Source organism: Pelobates fuscus, chromosome 3 (genome assembly GCF_036172605.1).
Source record: "Pelobates fuscus isolate aPelFus1 chromosome 3, aPelFus1.pri, whole genome shotgun sequence".
Taxonomy (NCBI): domain Eukaryota; kingdom Metazoa; phylum Chordata; class Amphibia; order Anura; family Pelobatidae; genus Pelobates; species Pelobates fuscus.
This window is the reverse complement of record NC_086319.1, coordinates 287967332-287984029: the sequence shown is the minus strand read 5'-3', so window position 1 is coordinate 287984029 and position 16698 is coordinate 287967332. Positions and strand designations below refer to the sequence as shown.

At 42.5% G+C, this 16698-nt stretch overlaps 1 protein-coding gene across 1 annotated transcript in view; it reads left to right on the top strand.

The window, feature by feature from the left end:
• LOC134601780 (disintegrin and metalloproteinase domain-containing protein 9-like) overlaps positions 1-16698 on the top strand; it is a 145487-nt gene that overhangs the window by 90154 nt on the left and 38635 nt on the right. Inside the window, exon 12 of the mRNA XM_063446281.1 lies at positions 142-234. Within this exon, the coding sequence (XP_063302351.1) occupies positions 142-234 (93 nt within the window). The remainder of the gene's footprint in view (positions 1-141; positions 235-16698) is intronic.

The window sequence follows — 16698 nt, the reverse complement described above, 5'->3', positions numbered from 1 at the left end:
ATGCTATTTGTGCAATTACCTTTTTCATTAAGAATTGTTTTTATGCACCTTTTACATTGACGTATTATTTCTAGATACCGGTAACTCATATACTGATTAATGAAGAAATATTGGTTTGATCTATTCTTTTTTTTCCTACAGCAATGTACAACTAATTTATGTTGTGATCCAAAAACCTGTCGACTAAAAGAGAATGCTACATGTTCATCTGGGCTTTGTTGTAAAAACTGCTTGGTGAGAGACCTTTACAATATAACTGTTTTGTTTTAGAGAGTTGTGCTTTTCACTATATCATAATTTAGATTGTATGCATACACGTTAACTCATTTAAAGGCAGTTAAAATATTATTTTGTCTGATATACACTGAACAAAATTATAAACGCAACATTTTTGTTTTTGCCCCCATTTTTCATGAGCCGAACTCAAAGATCTAAGACTTTATGTACACAAAAGGCCTATCTCTCTCAAATATTGTTCACAAATCTGTCCAAATCCGTGTTAGTGAGCTCTTCTCATTTGCCGAGATAATCCATCTACCTCACAGGTGTGGCATGTCAGGATGCTGATTAGATAGCATGATTATTGCAAAGGTGTGCCCAGGGCCGGATTAAGAGCATCATGGGCCTGGTGCTGATGATTTTGCTGGGCCTTTTTATGGAAATATATACATAATATATAAAATCAAAACGCAAAGCATTTGTATTAAGACAAATGAAAATTTTTAATTACCATTAAAGTGCCATAATAGAAACGGATCGAAAAGGTTTCTTTTTTTTGTAAACAGTAGGAAACCAGTTAATTAAATAAAGCCATAATAAATACAACATTCAAAACAACAATTTTTTATAAATAGAACGTAAACCATATAAACAAATTAAATATAATTGTATGATACATACATATAAATATGCTCATTAAATTATTACTCCAAGCGTCAGACTGACTACAGCCTGCTGTTATGGTGCAGAGAGTAACAAACACAAAAACAGGGTTATTCACTCAATCCTAAACTGCATTTTAACCTAAAACGAATCAAACAGCCAGATTATAATTAAACTACACATTTGCTTTTCTTGCCTTCTTGCTTGCAAATTCTTCAATTGTAGAATCAAGATTCAGCTCATTCAGCAACCCATTTTCAATGCATAACAGAGAGAGTGCATTTAAACGCTCCTGACCCATTGAAGATCTCAGTTCATTTTTCACACGTTTTAATGTTGAAAACGAACGCTCACCACTGCAGTTGCTGACCATTAAACACAAATACATGCGGAGGGTCACATGTGTGTTTGGAAATGCACCGACTAGGGATTGTGTGACCAGAAACTTGTACATTTGTAGTTCTTGACTTTCATTAATGACTTTTTTTGCAGGGGAAGACTGGTAAATTTTGAAAAGAGAGGCAAACTGTACAATTTCATCTGCAAACAAGGGGTCAAGATCTTCAGGATATTGTGTCACTAGTGTTTTGGCTTTGGAGCATAGACCATCTGTTGCTAGAGAGCACATTTCTAACAGCAAGCCAAATCTTTCCTGAATGACGCTGTATGCTGCTTGTCTGTGCCTCAGTGATTCTGTCATTTGGTCAATAATAAAATAAAAGGTGTTCACTTTAAACTTTTCAGATGGTGTCATATCAGCATCAGCATCTTCTGCATCACCATAGTCCCACTTCTTATTTCTTTTAATTTTCCTCCCACGTTGTAGCTGGTACTCATCGCAGCAGGTAATATCTTTGCCCTGCTGTTCAAATTCAGAGAATTTAGAATGCAGAGACTGAACAAAATCCTTCAGAGAGTTCAGCATGCCTGTTGCTGTATGCAAGTCTAATTTTCCATCTTGGAGACTCTGACTGGTTCTGTGAAACCTGGGTAAAATTACAGACCATATTTCTATCATTATTCCCGTTTCCAGCTGATCCATAACACTGCTTAGGCCCTTTGCTTGTAAACAGACCTCTCCCTTTGTGTTCTCGTCATTTAAAATATTTGAGAGGACTTCTTTGATAGTAGTATACCCTTTTTGTAAGGCATTCACAGCATCATGATGAGCAGACCAACGCGTATCAGCTAACCTTTTTAATGTTGGTATACCACATGTTTTGAAACGGTTTGTTAGAAGATTCCACCGATGAGTTGATGAAGAAAAAAAACAATATAATTGCTGAACCAAATTAAAGAATGAAACTGCAACTGGACAGCTGTTTACTGCATTTTGTCCTACAAGGTTTAGTGAATGTGCACAACAAGAAATGTATTCAGCCAGTGGATTTTTTTCCCGAATTAAGGCCTGCATACCATTATATTTGCCACTCATATTCGATGCATTATCATATGACTGGCCCCTGCAGTCTTTGATGGAAATACCATTTTCTTCCAGAAATTGAAGAACCGTGTTTGCTAGTTCCATACCAGTATGTCCAGATATTGGGATAAATTTAGTAAAACGCTCCACTGGACCACTGGCAAGTACATATCGAAATATAATGGTCAGTTGATCAGAATGTGCAATGTCAGGGGTGGAATCAACAGAAATTGAATAATATTTGGCTTGTTTCATTTCGTTTACAATCTGCTGTAGCAATTGCTGACCAATCAATTCAATAAACTCATCACATATTGTTGATGACAGGTACGATATGTGACCTCTTCCCTTGTTGCCATGCTTTTGAATATGTTCAGAAAGGAATGGATCATATTCCGCTAACAGCTCAAGACAGCCCAAATAATTCCCGTTGTGTACTTAGCCAATAACTTCATTACTTCCTCGAAAAGACAGACCTCGTGATGAAAGGAGCTTTATAACGCTCAGGATACGGCAAAGTATTTTGTGCCAATATTTTTTCTGATTCTCAAACTGGTTGACAAGATCTTTGTCTATGCGTTGACCAGACGTTTTTCTCCTGATAAGGGCTTCAATTGCTTTTCCATGAGAAGCACTATTTTCATGCCTGCTTAAATCTCTTGTGGCATGTCGCCAATCTGAATAACCAGTTGAAGTCAAATGTGTTGTTTCGTCTTTCGAAAATAGTTTGCAAAGAGCACAAAAAACTTTGCCAGTTTTCGGAGAATAACACAGCCAGTCACGCTTAACTTTTTCGCCATTTAACTGTTCTCGGAAAAACAAAGATTTTGTACAGTGTCTTGTAAAAGTTTCACCTGGACATATCTTTTCTGAGGCACTAAAATCACTGTCCATATGTTGACAGTTGGTAACCCCATTTTCACAGAAATATTCTCTCAAGGCATCACAAATATTCCAATCTCCAATGTCATTTGAATATATTTCTTCTTGCTGTTCTGTTATATTTTCATAGTCCAACTCAGTGGATCCACTTGTTGCACTAGATGTACTGACAGCAATTGTACTGGTTGAACTTGAAGCGGAAGCATGTATATCAGTTGCACTGCTTGTTCCAGATGTGCTTTTTCCACAAAAATCTGTAATTTTTTTAGTTTTAGACAAGATTTTTTGCGTTTGTTTTTCTTCCTCTTTTCTAGCTTTCAGCTTCTCCCAACCACTACGTTGTTTTTTCATCCTTGGGTGTAAAAAAAAAAAAAAAGGATGGTCAAATACAGTACTTTCTATAGGAGCTTTTTTTTTTTTTTAACAGCTCCTTTATTAGTGCAATTATCTTGAGTTCTCCTAGGCCCACGCAGAGGACACATTGATCTACTGTGGTAAGGTACAACTCCAATAATTGTATATTGATCCAGACACAGACTGTGGTACAGTATAACTCCCATCATTATATATTGATCCAGACACAGACTGTGGTACGATCCAGACACAGACTGTGGTACGATCCAGACACAGACTGTGGTACGATCCAGACACAGACTGTGGTACGATCCAGACACAGACTGTGGTACGGTCCAGACACAGACTGTGGTACGATCCAGACACAGACTGTGGTACAGTATAACTCCCATCATTATATATTGATCCAGACACAGACTGTGGTATGATCCAGACACAGACTGTGGTACGATCCAGACACAGACTGTGGTACGATCCAGACACAGACTGTGGTACGATACAGACACAGACTGTGGTACGATACAGACACAGACTGTGGTACGATACAGACACAGACTGTGGTACGATACAGACACAGACTGTGGTACGATACAGACACAGACTGTGGTACGATACAGACACAGACTGTGGTAGGATCCAGACACAGACTGTGGTAGGATCCAGACACAGACTGTGGTACGATCCAGACACAGTCTGTGGTACGATCCAGACACAGTCTGTGGTACGATCCAGACACAGTCTGTGGTACGATACAGACACAGTATGTGGTATAGTATAACTCCCATCATTATATATTGATCCAGACACAGACTGTGGTAGGATCCAGACACAGACTGTGGTTGATCCAGACACAGACTGTGGTAGGATCCAGACACAGACTGTGGTAGGATCCAGACACAGACTGTGGTAGGATCCAGACACAGACTGTGGTAGGATCCAGACACAGACTGTGGTAGGATCCAGACACAGACTGTGGTAGGATCCAGACACAGTCTGTGGTACGATCCAGACACAGACTGTGGTACAGTACAACTCCCATCATTATATATTGATCCAGACACAGACTGTGGTACGGTATGACTCCCATCATTATATATTGATCCAGACACAGACTGTGGTACGATCCAGACACAGACTGTGGTACGATCCAGACACAGACTGTGGTACGATCCAGACACAGACTGTGGTACGATCCAGACACAGACTGTGGTACGATCCAGACACAGACTGTGGTACGGTCCAGACACAGACTGTGGTACGATCCAGACACAGACTGTGGTACAGTATAACTCCCATCATTATATATTGATCCAGACACAGACTGTGGTATGATCCAGACACAGACTGTGGTACGATCCAGACACAGACTGTGGTACGATCCAGACACAGACTGTGGTACGATACAGACACAGACTGTGGTACGATACAGACACAGACTGTGGTACGATACAGACACAGACTGTGGTACGATACAGACACAGACTGTGGTACGATACAGACACAGACTGTGGTACGATACAGACACAGACTGTGGTAGGATCCAGACACAGACTGTGGTAGGATCCAGACACAGTCTGTGGTACGATCCAGACACAGTCTGTGGTACGATCCAGACACAGTCTGTGGTACGATCCAGACACAGTCTGTGGTACGATACAGACACAGTATGTGGTATAGTATAACTCCCATCATTATATATTGATCCAGACACAGACTGTGGTAGGATCCAGACACAGACTGTGGTAGGATCCAGACACAGACTGTGGTAGGATCCAGACACAGACTGTGGTAGGATCCAGACACAGACTGTGGTAGGATCCAGACACAGACTGTGGTAGGATCCAGACACAGACTGTGGTAGGATCCAGACACAGACTGTGGTAGGATCCAGACACAGACTGTGGTAGGATCCAGACACAGTCTGTGGTACGATCCAGACACAGACTGTGGTACAGTACAACTCCCATCATTATATATTGATCCAGACACAGACTGTGGTACGGTATGACTCCCATCATTATACAATGATCCAGTCACAGAAGTGTCTGGGACAGCATAACTCCAAAGGTTTTCAAAACCATATAAAACCTGTACATGGCATTGCTGAACACAAACAGAAGTGTTCTAGAGCAGTAAAATGTAGAATGAATATGACATCATTGGTGAAAGGGCAGTTTGTGTGTGAAAAATGCAACAAAAAATCATGAACACTAATTTTGGCAAGGGTTTGTGACTAACTGGCTACTAAAATAGACTGGACATACTCAATTTTGAATACCCTAGGTTGTCTAAGTTTGCAAATGGTATGCCATCATGGGGGTGATTCTCATTCCTGGGCTGCCATACAGTCTGAAATACAACAAAGGCCCAGTTGGCCAATCTGGCAACTTTTAATGTGTAAAAACTGAAATGGGCAAGCCCTATATCTGAACTTGTAAGTTTACAAAACCCTATAAAACCTATACATTGAGCAGGGGTACTGTTCTGCTTGTGAAACAATTGCTGAACACAAATATGTGTTTTTTTGCCGTAAAAGCAAACAGTATTATGACAATCACTTTTTAAAATGCCATGCAGAACTAAGAAAATAACATTTAATTTCTCAAATTTTCTTTTTTTTTATTTTACTCATATTAAATTATGTTCCATATATAAATATGTGAGATGAAAGCTCTTTTTCTCATGAACAAAATAATATATAATAAGTGTGGGTGCACTTCATATGACAAAATCTCCTTACTTTTCAGGGTTGTAAACCTCCATTCATAAAAAAAAAATAAAAAACAATGCAACATTTTCACACATATATATATATAAATATAGACAGCATATACTGAATCTCCAAATAAAAGCCAACTGCACTCAGTGTCTTAATTACATATATATTTTATCGATACCATTAAAGTATTTTGTTCCTGCAACTACCCCTTCATTTGGCGTCTATCTTGGCAACATGGAGGGGGACCACGGGAGGGGGACCCTGAGGGTGGGGGCACCCTCAGGGCACTATAGTGTCAGGAAAAACGCTTTGTTTTCCTGACACTATAGTGATCATTTAACATGACTATGAAGATTACTGTTTTCTAGCTGCTGTGGACTGTGGACATCAGCAGCTAGAAACAGTAATTTTCATAGAGCTGTGTTATGATTTATGGACACAGCACTCAGCATGCTAAGCCAGTCAGATAGAAGGCTGGCTAAGCATGCTGAGAGCTGTGTCTATATAACATAACACATTAAAGAAATTACTGTTTCTAGCTGCTGTGGACTAGCAGCTAGAAACAGTAATTTCTTTAATGTGTTATGTTATTTAGACACAGCTCTCAGCATGCTTAGCCAGTCAGTAATTTTCATAGTGCTGTTATGATTTATGGACACAGCTCTCAGCATGCTTAGCCAGCCTTCTATCTGGCTGTGCTTCTTGAGAGTCACAGTCCACAGGCTCAGAAACAGCCTGTGGACTGTGACTCTCAAGATGCAAAGCCAGATAGAAGGCTGGCTAAGCATGCTGAGAGCTGTGTCCATAAATCATAACAGCACTATGATTGCCATTTTTTTTTACCATTTACAATAAGCTTAATAAGGGTGTTCACTCTGATCTCCAAGTGGAAAAGATCTCAGTACATCCTTGGACTGTTCCTATTCCTACACTACATAGTTAAAGACTGCTAAGGGAAATATATAATATCACTAGAAACAGAAATACACTAAATCCCAGTGTGTAACAATCAAATACTGAACACTTAAACACTTGTGTGATATCCCATTAAACCACACCTTATAGAAGAAAAATGTCAAAATATACAATTTGCAGGAACTGCACACTATACGGAATAGGCTAATTATAAAAAAAAAAAAAAAAACATATTGAAAAGGGATACAAGAAATCAAATCTTGAGAAAGATTTGGAAAATGTGAGAAAAATACCTAGAAGAGGACTCATTGCATAAAAAGAAAACTCAGAGGAAATATAAAGTCCCATTTATTTGTAACTATAATGGAAACAATAGAAGAGTCCATCAAGCCATCACAAATATTGGCACATCCTCAGGGATGATACAATTTTAAAATAATATTTTACACCTCTCTCCCCCTCCCCCTCGATGAGTTTCTGCTACCTGCTCCAGAAGCTCCTACTATCTCGTGGGCTGATGTGGCTGAGCGCAGTTGGAGTACAGGTTGTACACAGCGCAGCGTGCAGGAGGGATAACCGCGGGCGCACTGAGGTCATATCCGGCGGCCGCGGCATTACAGGAACCGCACCAGCTGCTCTGACGTCCTGCCGCCGGATATCCTGTGACGTATATCCGCCGGCAGGACGGCAGAGCAGCTGGTGCGGTTCCTGTAATGCCGCGGCCGCCGGATATGACCTCAGTGCGCCCGCGGTTATCCCTCCTGCACGCTGCGCTGTGTACAACAGAGAAGTTTTCGCGCGGGCCGCTCCCGACGGCCTTTTGGCTGGCGGATGGGCCTATTTTATGGTAGGGGCCTGGAGCTGCAGCTCCATCAGCCCCTACGTTAATCCGGCCCTGGGTGTGCCTTGGGCTGGCCACAATAAAAGGCCACTCTAAAATTTGCAGTTTTATCACACAATGCCACAGATGTCGCAAGTTTTGAGGGAGCGTGCAATTGGCATGCTGACTGCAGGAATGTCCACCAGATCTGTTGCCTGTGAATTAATTAAATGTTAATTTCTCTACCATAAGCAGTCTCCAGCAGCGTTTCAGAGAATTTGGCAGTACATCTAACCGGCCTCACAACCGCAGACCACGTGTAACCACACCAGCCCAGGACCTCCACATCCAGCATCTTGACCTCCAAGATCGTCTTAGACCAGCCACCCGGACAGCTGCTGCAACTATCGGTTTGCATAACCAAAGAATTTCTGCACAAACTGTCAGAAACCATCTTAGGGAAGCTCATCTGCATGCTCATCGTCCTCATTGCGGTCTCGACCTGACTGCAGTTCATCATCGTTACCGACTTGAGTGGGCAGTGTCAGGGTACCTGAAGTCTCTACCTCGGAGGAGGTTAGACTTCCCGACGTCCGTTCTCTCAGCAGGGCTGATTCATCTAATCCTCACAGCTCTCATAGTCATTCCCACGCCGGCCGCGAGAACCCCACTTCCTTTTATGACACGACGCTCAGGAGCCAACGTCATGACGGCAATCACATCCCGACCTGTCAATCTGGTTCGGAACAACGAATCAGGGCTCGGCAAGGGCGGAGCCGTGATTTAGAGAACCAGGGTATAAAAGAGGGATGTGGGTAATGGTTCATTGCCCTGTCGTGGTTCTAGCTTGTCTGGTCCCTCAGTGCTCTTATGTTTATCGTTCTATCTGGTTTTGACTCGGCTTGTACTATCGTTCCTGTTTACCTCTCGTGTCCTTTGACCTCGGCTTGTCTCTCACTTACCTGTCCTCTCGTTCCCTCGACCCCGGCTTGTCTCTGACTATTCTCTGCTTTCTCCTTACGTTAGTCCGGCCATTCTAAGGTCCGGTATACGTACATCTCTTCTGTTCGTACTCTGCGTGTTGGATCCCTGTCCCGATCCTGACATTACGACAGGGCCATGGATCCTGCAGGTACTAACGCTCAGTTTGGTTCACCTGACTCAAGGTTTGAAGCCATGGACCATAGAATGGACCAAATGGCTCTGGCGCTGCAAGCATTACTATCCCATCCGAGTAATCAAGCAGAGGAGATTCGTACTCCATCTATCTCTCTTGCTAACACAGGCCTAGAGGTAGCCACAGGGGGAATTTCTTCCCGTGTTACTTCCCCTTTACGGTATGGCGGTGCTCCAGATACTTGTCGTGGTTTCCTAAACCAGATAGGAATTCATTTTGAATTACAACCCCGCGCCTATCCTACTGACAGGGCGAAGGTTGGATTCATAATATCGCTACTCATTGACAAAGCTCTTAGATGGGCTAACCCTCTGTGGGAAAATGATAATCCAGTAGTCTATAACTATAATGCGTTCCTTACTACGTTTAGGAGGACTTTTGATCCTCCAGGGAGAAAGGCTAGTGCTGCTAGATCACTATTACGTCTTAGACAGCATAGTTTAACCCTTGTGGATTATGCGCTAGAGTTCAGATCCTTGGCGGCAGAGGTCAAGTGGAATGAACAAGCCTATATGGACGTATTTCTGAACGGATTGTCAGATGCGATCCTAGACGAGGTTGCCACTAGGGATCTTCCTGAAAATTTAGAGGAATTAATTTCATTTATTTCTCGTATAGATGAACGCATGAGACAGAGGCAGAACACTCGTGATTTTGGTTATAGACCTTCCTTAAGACTAACTCCCGCATTTCAGAATTCTGAATCTACTATTCTAGCTCTCCCAGAACCTATGCAGATTGGTAACACTCACCTTTCAGAGAATGAAAGACAAAATAGGAAAAGGGAGGGTCGGTGTATGTATTGTGGAGTAGGAGGTCACCTACGCCTTAATTGCCCTAACCGTCCGGGAAACGCTCGCACCTAAGTTTCTCCAGAGGATAGGCCTTGGGTGTTTCTATTTTGTCCTCTACATATGATTACAGGGATCATAGGCTACTAGTACAGGTTTCTTTAACTTGGGAGAAGGGAGCACTTAAAGCTATGGCATTAATAGATTCCGGAGCAGCTGAAAGCTTTATTGATCAAACTTTTGTCAAGAAACATGCTATCCCATCTCAGTTAAAGGAGACCCCCCCTGGCCGTTGAGGCCATAGATGGTAGACCGTTGTTAGATCCAGTTATTTCTCGTGAAACTTTACCAGTTAAACTAACCATTGGTATTTTACACGAGGAGGAGATTTCTTTCATCCTTATCTCATCCCCTTCAGTTCCTATAGTTTTGGGGTATCCCTGGCTTAAAAAGCATAACCCTACTATTGATTGGGAACAAGGTGAAATAGTCTCTTGGGGTCAGGGTTGCCAGAAAGGTTGTGTACAGAAAGTCTCACCGTTGTGCCTAGTGGACACACCTAGCAACTCTAACAAGCCCACAGATTTACAGATACCTTCCCAGTATCAGGATTTAAAGGCAGTCTTTGATAAGAGGAAGGCTGATACTTTACCTCCACACAGGTCCTTTGATTGTAAGATTAATCTCCTGCCTGGTACTATGCCCCCGAGGGGTAATGTATATCCTCTATCCGCTAAGGAGAACTTAGTCTTAGAGGAGTACATTCAGGAGAATCTAGACAAAGGCTTTATTAGGAGGTCCTCTTCTCCAGCCGGAGCCGGTTTCTTTTTCGTAGATAAAAAAGACGGCACACTACGGCCTTGCATCGATTATCGGGGCTTGAACAAGATAACAATCAGAAATGCTTATCCGATTCCCCTGATTACTGAGCTATTTGATCGCCTGAAAGGTTCTAAGATTTTTACCAAGTTAGACCTGAGGGGAGCTTATAATTTGGTGAGAATTCAGCAGGGTGATGAATGGAAAACGGCTTTCAATACCCGGTATGGCCACTATGAGTACACGGTAATGCCCTTTGGGCTTTGCAATGCTCCTGCTGTATTCCAGGACTTGATTAATGAGGTTCTTAGGGAATTTCAACAGGAATGTGTTATAGTCTATTTGGATGATATACTAATACATTCTAAAGAGCCTGAAACTCATCACAAACAAGTCAGAAGGGTATTACATAAACTTCTACAGCATGGGTTGTACTGCAAATTGGAGAAGTGTAGCTTTGACCAATCTCAGGTAAATTTTCTTGGCTACGTTATTTCTGGAGAGGGCTTTAAGATGGACCCTGTTAAACTCCAATCTATCTTGGATTGGCCATTGCCCAAGGGACTCAAGGCCATTCAGAGATTCATCGGTTTCTCGAATTACTATAGGCGCTTCATTAAGGGATACTCGTCTATTATCTCTCCTATTACTAACATGACTAAACAGGGTGCTGATACTAAGACATGGTCTCCAGAAGCGCTTGTTGCTTTCAGTACTCTCAAGGAACAGTTTGCCTCAGCACCGATATTAGTTCATCCAGACACATCTTTGCCTTTCTTACTCGAGGTAGACGCCTCAGAGACAGGTGTAGGCGCTATTCTGTCCCAAAGGTTAAGTTTGAATAAACCACTGCATCCATGTGGTTTTTTTTCTAAGAAATTGTCTGGGCCTGAGAGCAGGTATGATATTGGTGACAGGGAACTGTTAGCGGTAATTTTGGCTTTAAAGGAGTGGAGACACTTGTTGGAAGGGACTTTACACCCAGTTACTATTTTGACGGATCACAAGAATTTGTCATATATAGGGGAAGCCAAGCGATTATCTGCCAGGCAGGCTCGTTGGTCTTTGTTCCTTACTCATTTCAACTATGTTCTCACTTATAGACCTGGTTCTAAGAATTCTAAGGCCGATGCATTGTCCCGCCAACATGAACCTTCTACTATGCCTGAAATGGTTTTTTCTTCTATAGTTCCTAAGCGTAATATTATTGCCAGCACTAGCATTAAGATTCACTCTCCGTTGCTGGAGGAGATCAAGAAGTTACAACATCTGGCACCCGGACCTATTCCGGGGGACCGTTACTTCATGCCTCCTAAACTCCAACTGGAACTTATGCAGTGTTTTCATAACAGTAAATTTGCCGGACATCCTGGCATACGCAAGTCATGTTCTCTGATTTCTAAAGATTTCTGGTGGCCTTCATTACGTAAGGATCTTAAGGAATTCGTCGGGGCATGTGATGTCTGTATGAGGACCAAACAACCTCATACGCTTCCATGTGGACTTTTGCAACCCCTAGAAATTCCTGTGAAACCATGGTCCTGTCTGGCTATGGACTTCATCGTTGATTTACCGGTTTCTAAAAGACATACGGTTATCCTCACAGTAATTGACAGGTTTACCAAAATGGCTCATTTTGTACCTCTGCTCAAATTACCCTCTTCTCCCGAATTGGATGAAATTTTCGCGAGGGAGATTTTTTGTTTACATGGGATTCCTTCTGAAATCATTTCTGATAGAGGTTCCCAATTTGTTTCCCGGTTTTGGAGATCCTTCTGTTCCCAGCTTGGTATCAAATTAAATTTTTCCTCTGCCTATCATCCCCAGTCCAATGGGGCTGCCGAGCGCACCAACCAAAAGGTTGAACAGTTCTTGCGTTGTTTTGTTTCTGAACACCAGGACGATTGGGTCGGTCTGATTCCTTGGGCGGAGTTTGCGCACAATAACAGTGTTTGCGATTCTACTCGTTCTAGCCCCTTTTTCATGAATTATGGCTTCCATCCTTCCGTTCTTCCGTCGACCTCCCCCTCCCAGGGGATACCGTCGGTTGATATTCATGTTGCCAATCTGAGAAAGTTGTGGGATCAGACTCGACAAATCCTTGTTCATAATTCCATGTTGTCCAAACAACACGCTGACAAACGCAGAAGGGTGGCTCCTGTATTCTCTCCGGGCGATAGGGTATGGTTGAGTACCAGAAACATCCGCTTGAAAGTTCCTTCCATGAAATTTGCTCCTCGTTTCATAGGTCCTTACAGGGTTCTGTTTCGGATAAATCCTGTTGCATATCGTCTGGCTCTTCCGCCTGCTTTACGCATCCCGAACTCCTTTCATGTTTCTTTATTGAAGCCTTTGGTATGTAACAGATTTTCCTCCACTGTGCCGTCCCCTCGTCCTGTCCAGGTTGAGGGTCAGGAGGAGTATGAGATCAATTCCATTCTCAATTCTCGGATTTCTCGGGGGAAGGTGCAATATCTTGTGGACTGGAAAGGATATGGTCCTGAAGAGAGGTCTTGGGTGGCCCAGGAAGATGTGCATGCTCCTCGCCTTCTCAGGGCTTTTCATGCTCGCTTTCCCTCTCGTCCCGGTTCCTTCCGCCCGGTGGGCGTTTCTGAAGGGGGGGTACTGTCAGGGTACCTGAAGTCTCTACCTCGGAGGAGGTTAGACTTCCCGACGTCCGTTCTCTCAGCGGGGCTGATTCATCTAATCCTCACAGCTCTCATAGTCATTCCCACGCCGGCCGCGAGAACCCCACTTCCTTTTATGACACGACGCTCAGGAGCCGACGTCATGACGGCAATCACATCCCGACCTGTCAATCTGGTTCGGAACAACGAATCAGGGCTCGGCAAGGGCGGAGCCGTGATTTAGAGAACCAGGGTATAAAAGAGGGATGTGGGTAATGGTTCATTGCCCTGTCGTGGTTCTAGCTTGTCTGGTCCCTCAGTGCTCTTATGTTTATCGTTCTATCTGGTTTTGACTCGGCTTGTACTATCGTTCCTGTTTACCTCTCGTGTCCTTTGACCTCGGCTTGTCTCTCGCTTACCTGTCCTCTCGTTCCCTCGACCCCGGCTTGTCTCTGACTATTCTCTGCTTTCTCCTTACGTTAGTCCGGCCATTCTAAGGTCCGGTATACGTACATCTCTCCTGTTCGTACTCTGCGTGTTGGATCCCTGTCCCGATCCTGACAGGCAGATGCTCACATCCGATGGCGTCTGACACTTTGGAGAGGTGTTCTCTTCACGGATGAATACCGGTTTTCATTGTACAGGGCAGATGGCAGACAGCATGTATGGCATTGTGTGGGTGAGCAGTTTGCTGATGTCAACATTGTGGATTGAGTGGCTCATGGTGGCAGTGGGGTTATGGTATGGGCAGGCGTATGTTATGGACAACGAACACAGGTGCATTTTATTGATGGCATTTTGAATGCAAAGAGGTACCGTGGCGAGATCCTGAGGCCCATTGTTGTGCCATTCATCCGCGATCATCACTTCATGTTGCAGCATGATAACGCACAGCCCCATGTTGCAAGGATATGTACACAATTCCTGGAAGCTGAAAACATCCCAGTTCTTGCAAGGCCAGCATACTCTCTGGACATGTAACCGATTGAGCATGTTTGGGATGCTCTGGATCGGCATATACGACAGCGTGTTCCAGGTCCTGCCAATATACAGCAACTTCGCACAGCCATTGAAGAGGAGTGTCGCCAGCCTAAGGCACACCTTTGCAATAATCATGCTGTCTAATCTGCATCTTGATATGCCACACCTGTGATGTTGATGGATTATCTCCGCAAAGGAGAAGTGCTCACTAACACAGAATTAGACAGATTTGTAAACAATCTTTGAGAGAAATGGGCCTTTTGTGTACATAGAAAAAGTCCGGCTTGTGAAAAATGGGGGCAAAAGCAAAACTGTTGCGTTTATAATTCTGTTCAGTGTAATAAATAATAGGAAATAAATGTTCCTTATTAGCTGGTAATCATGCAATCTAAACAGTATTTATCAGCCAGTAGACTGTTATCTCTGAGGATAGAGTACAAACACCTTATTATAGCCTTTGAGTTCAGATGATGTTAGTATAACATTTTGTAAAACAAAAAGTCTAGTATGTAGTGCATTCCTTCTCTCTGTCCTATAGTACTCAAATATATGCATATTATTATTGCCATTTATATAGTGCCAACAGATTCCATAGCGCTTTACAATCTGCATATCCATTTCTTTAGTTCAATGTCATATTCTGCATTTCTGTATCCAGTATAAAATGGTAAAACATCACAAAGCCCAAGAAAACAAAATAAATAGTGGTTTTTTTTTTTCTGTAAACATATCCTATTTTGATCAGCTTTTTATCTGGGTTTAGGGGCTGCTGAAGCACTCCGCACATAACACATTTTGGTTTATAACATATAGCAATATAGGAAAGTACCAGATCAATTTACATAGTCCATTAAGTTAAAAGAACACTATAGTGTGAGGAATACAAACGTGTTTGTATACAGTGTAACAGCCACTAGAGGCATGTTAACCCTGCAATAAAAACATTGCCATTCCTGCGAAACAGCAATGTTTTCTGCTGCAGGATTAATACTACAGGGACATGGTGCCTAAACCACTTCATTGAGATGGGGTGGCCTGGGTGCCTATAGTGTACTTTTAATGAGACACTGTATTAGCATGTAAAAAAAAAGTATGGAGAATAGAAAGCACTGTGTTAGGGATTAAGTCTGTTTTCTTAGAATTAACCCCTTTAAAAGGAGAATGGTGGGGGCGGGGCCTAGCCGCCGACGGGATCAGACGTGCTCCGTCTGAGCTCCTGCTCCGAGACCCGAAAACGGCGCAAATTGCAGGCCCGCCGGGCAAACTCACACACAGACCCCCGCCCGCTGCGGTGAGCGGAGATAACGCCCAAGACCCGGTTCGGAGCCGGCAGTAACCCGACAGGGGCACGGAGCCTGATGGGGCTTGAGCCGGGAAGAGACGGCCGCTCTTCTGGGTCTCCAGCCGGCGGTGTGTTCTTTTCAGCTATTACAATTGAGAATCAGAGGAAATGTAGCTCAAAAACATCTGCAGATATAGTTTCACTGCTCTATCTAGAACATACGGAAACTGGCATATTTGGCAAAATTAGTGCACAGATAAGATTTCCCAACTGATCTGTAATAATTTATTCTAAAAAAAAATAAAAAAATAGTAATTTGAAAACTACACTGCGAGATAGAGAATTCAGTTTACTAAATTGGCAATAAAATTGGTACTGAAACAATCTACTTAGAAATCACAAAAAAATGATTTGCCATAGGGAAAAATACAATCTTAATAAAATATATATCATTTAAAAAAAAAAAAAAAAAGGAAAATGGTACTTCCACATAGCATATACCACGTATAGCAGAAAACACCTTAGTGGGAAAAGGAGAAAACGGCAAAAAAGTACTTTTACCCTAATAAAATATTGCATGTAGAGTAGGACTCCTCCAAGCCCTCAATCACAGAATACAAAGTACCAAATACCATGTAACTACAATGCAAAAAATGAGAAAAACATAGGGCAATATTGCCGTAGCTAAAACAATATAAAAATGGGTAGAATGCACACTCACAAACCCAAATTTGATTTAAGGCGTATCAAATAATATGTAGAGTATCCTCGTTTTCAGATTGCAACATGTGGGAGAGAGGAATTTAAAAAATAATAGTGCAGAGTTTCTAAAAACAGTATAAGTCTTTAATAAATATTGCACTTACAAGATAAAGGTATTAGAAAAGCACATCACAAAATACCATCTCGATAGCAGCAGACAGGAACACCTTCAGACGTAATGTACACTGATGGAAACCTCAAGCAGCATCAAAAATAGTAAATAAAGTACGCATTCTACCCATTTTTATATTGTTTTAGAAGTGC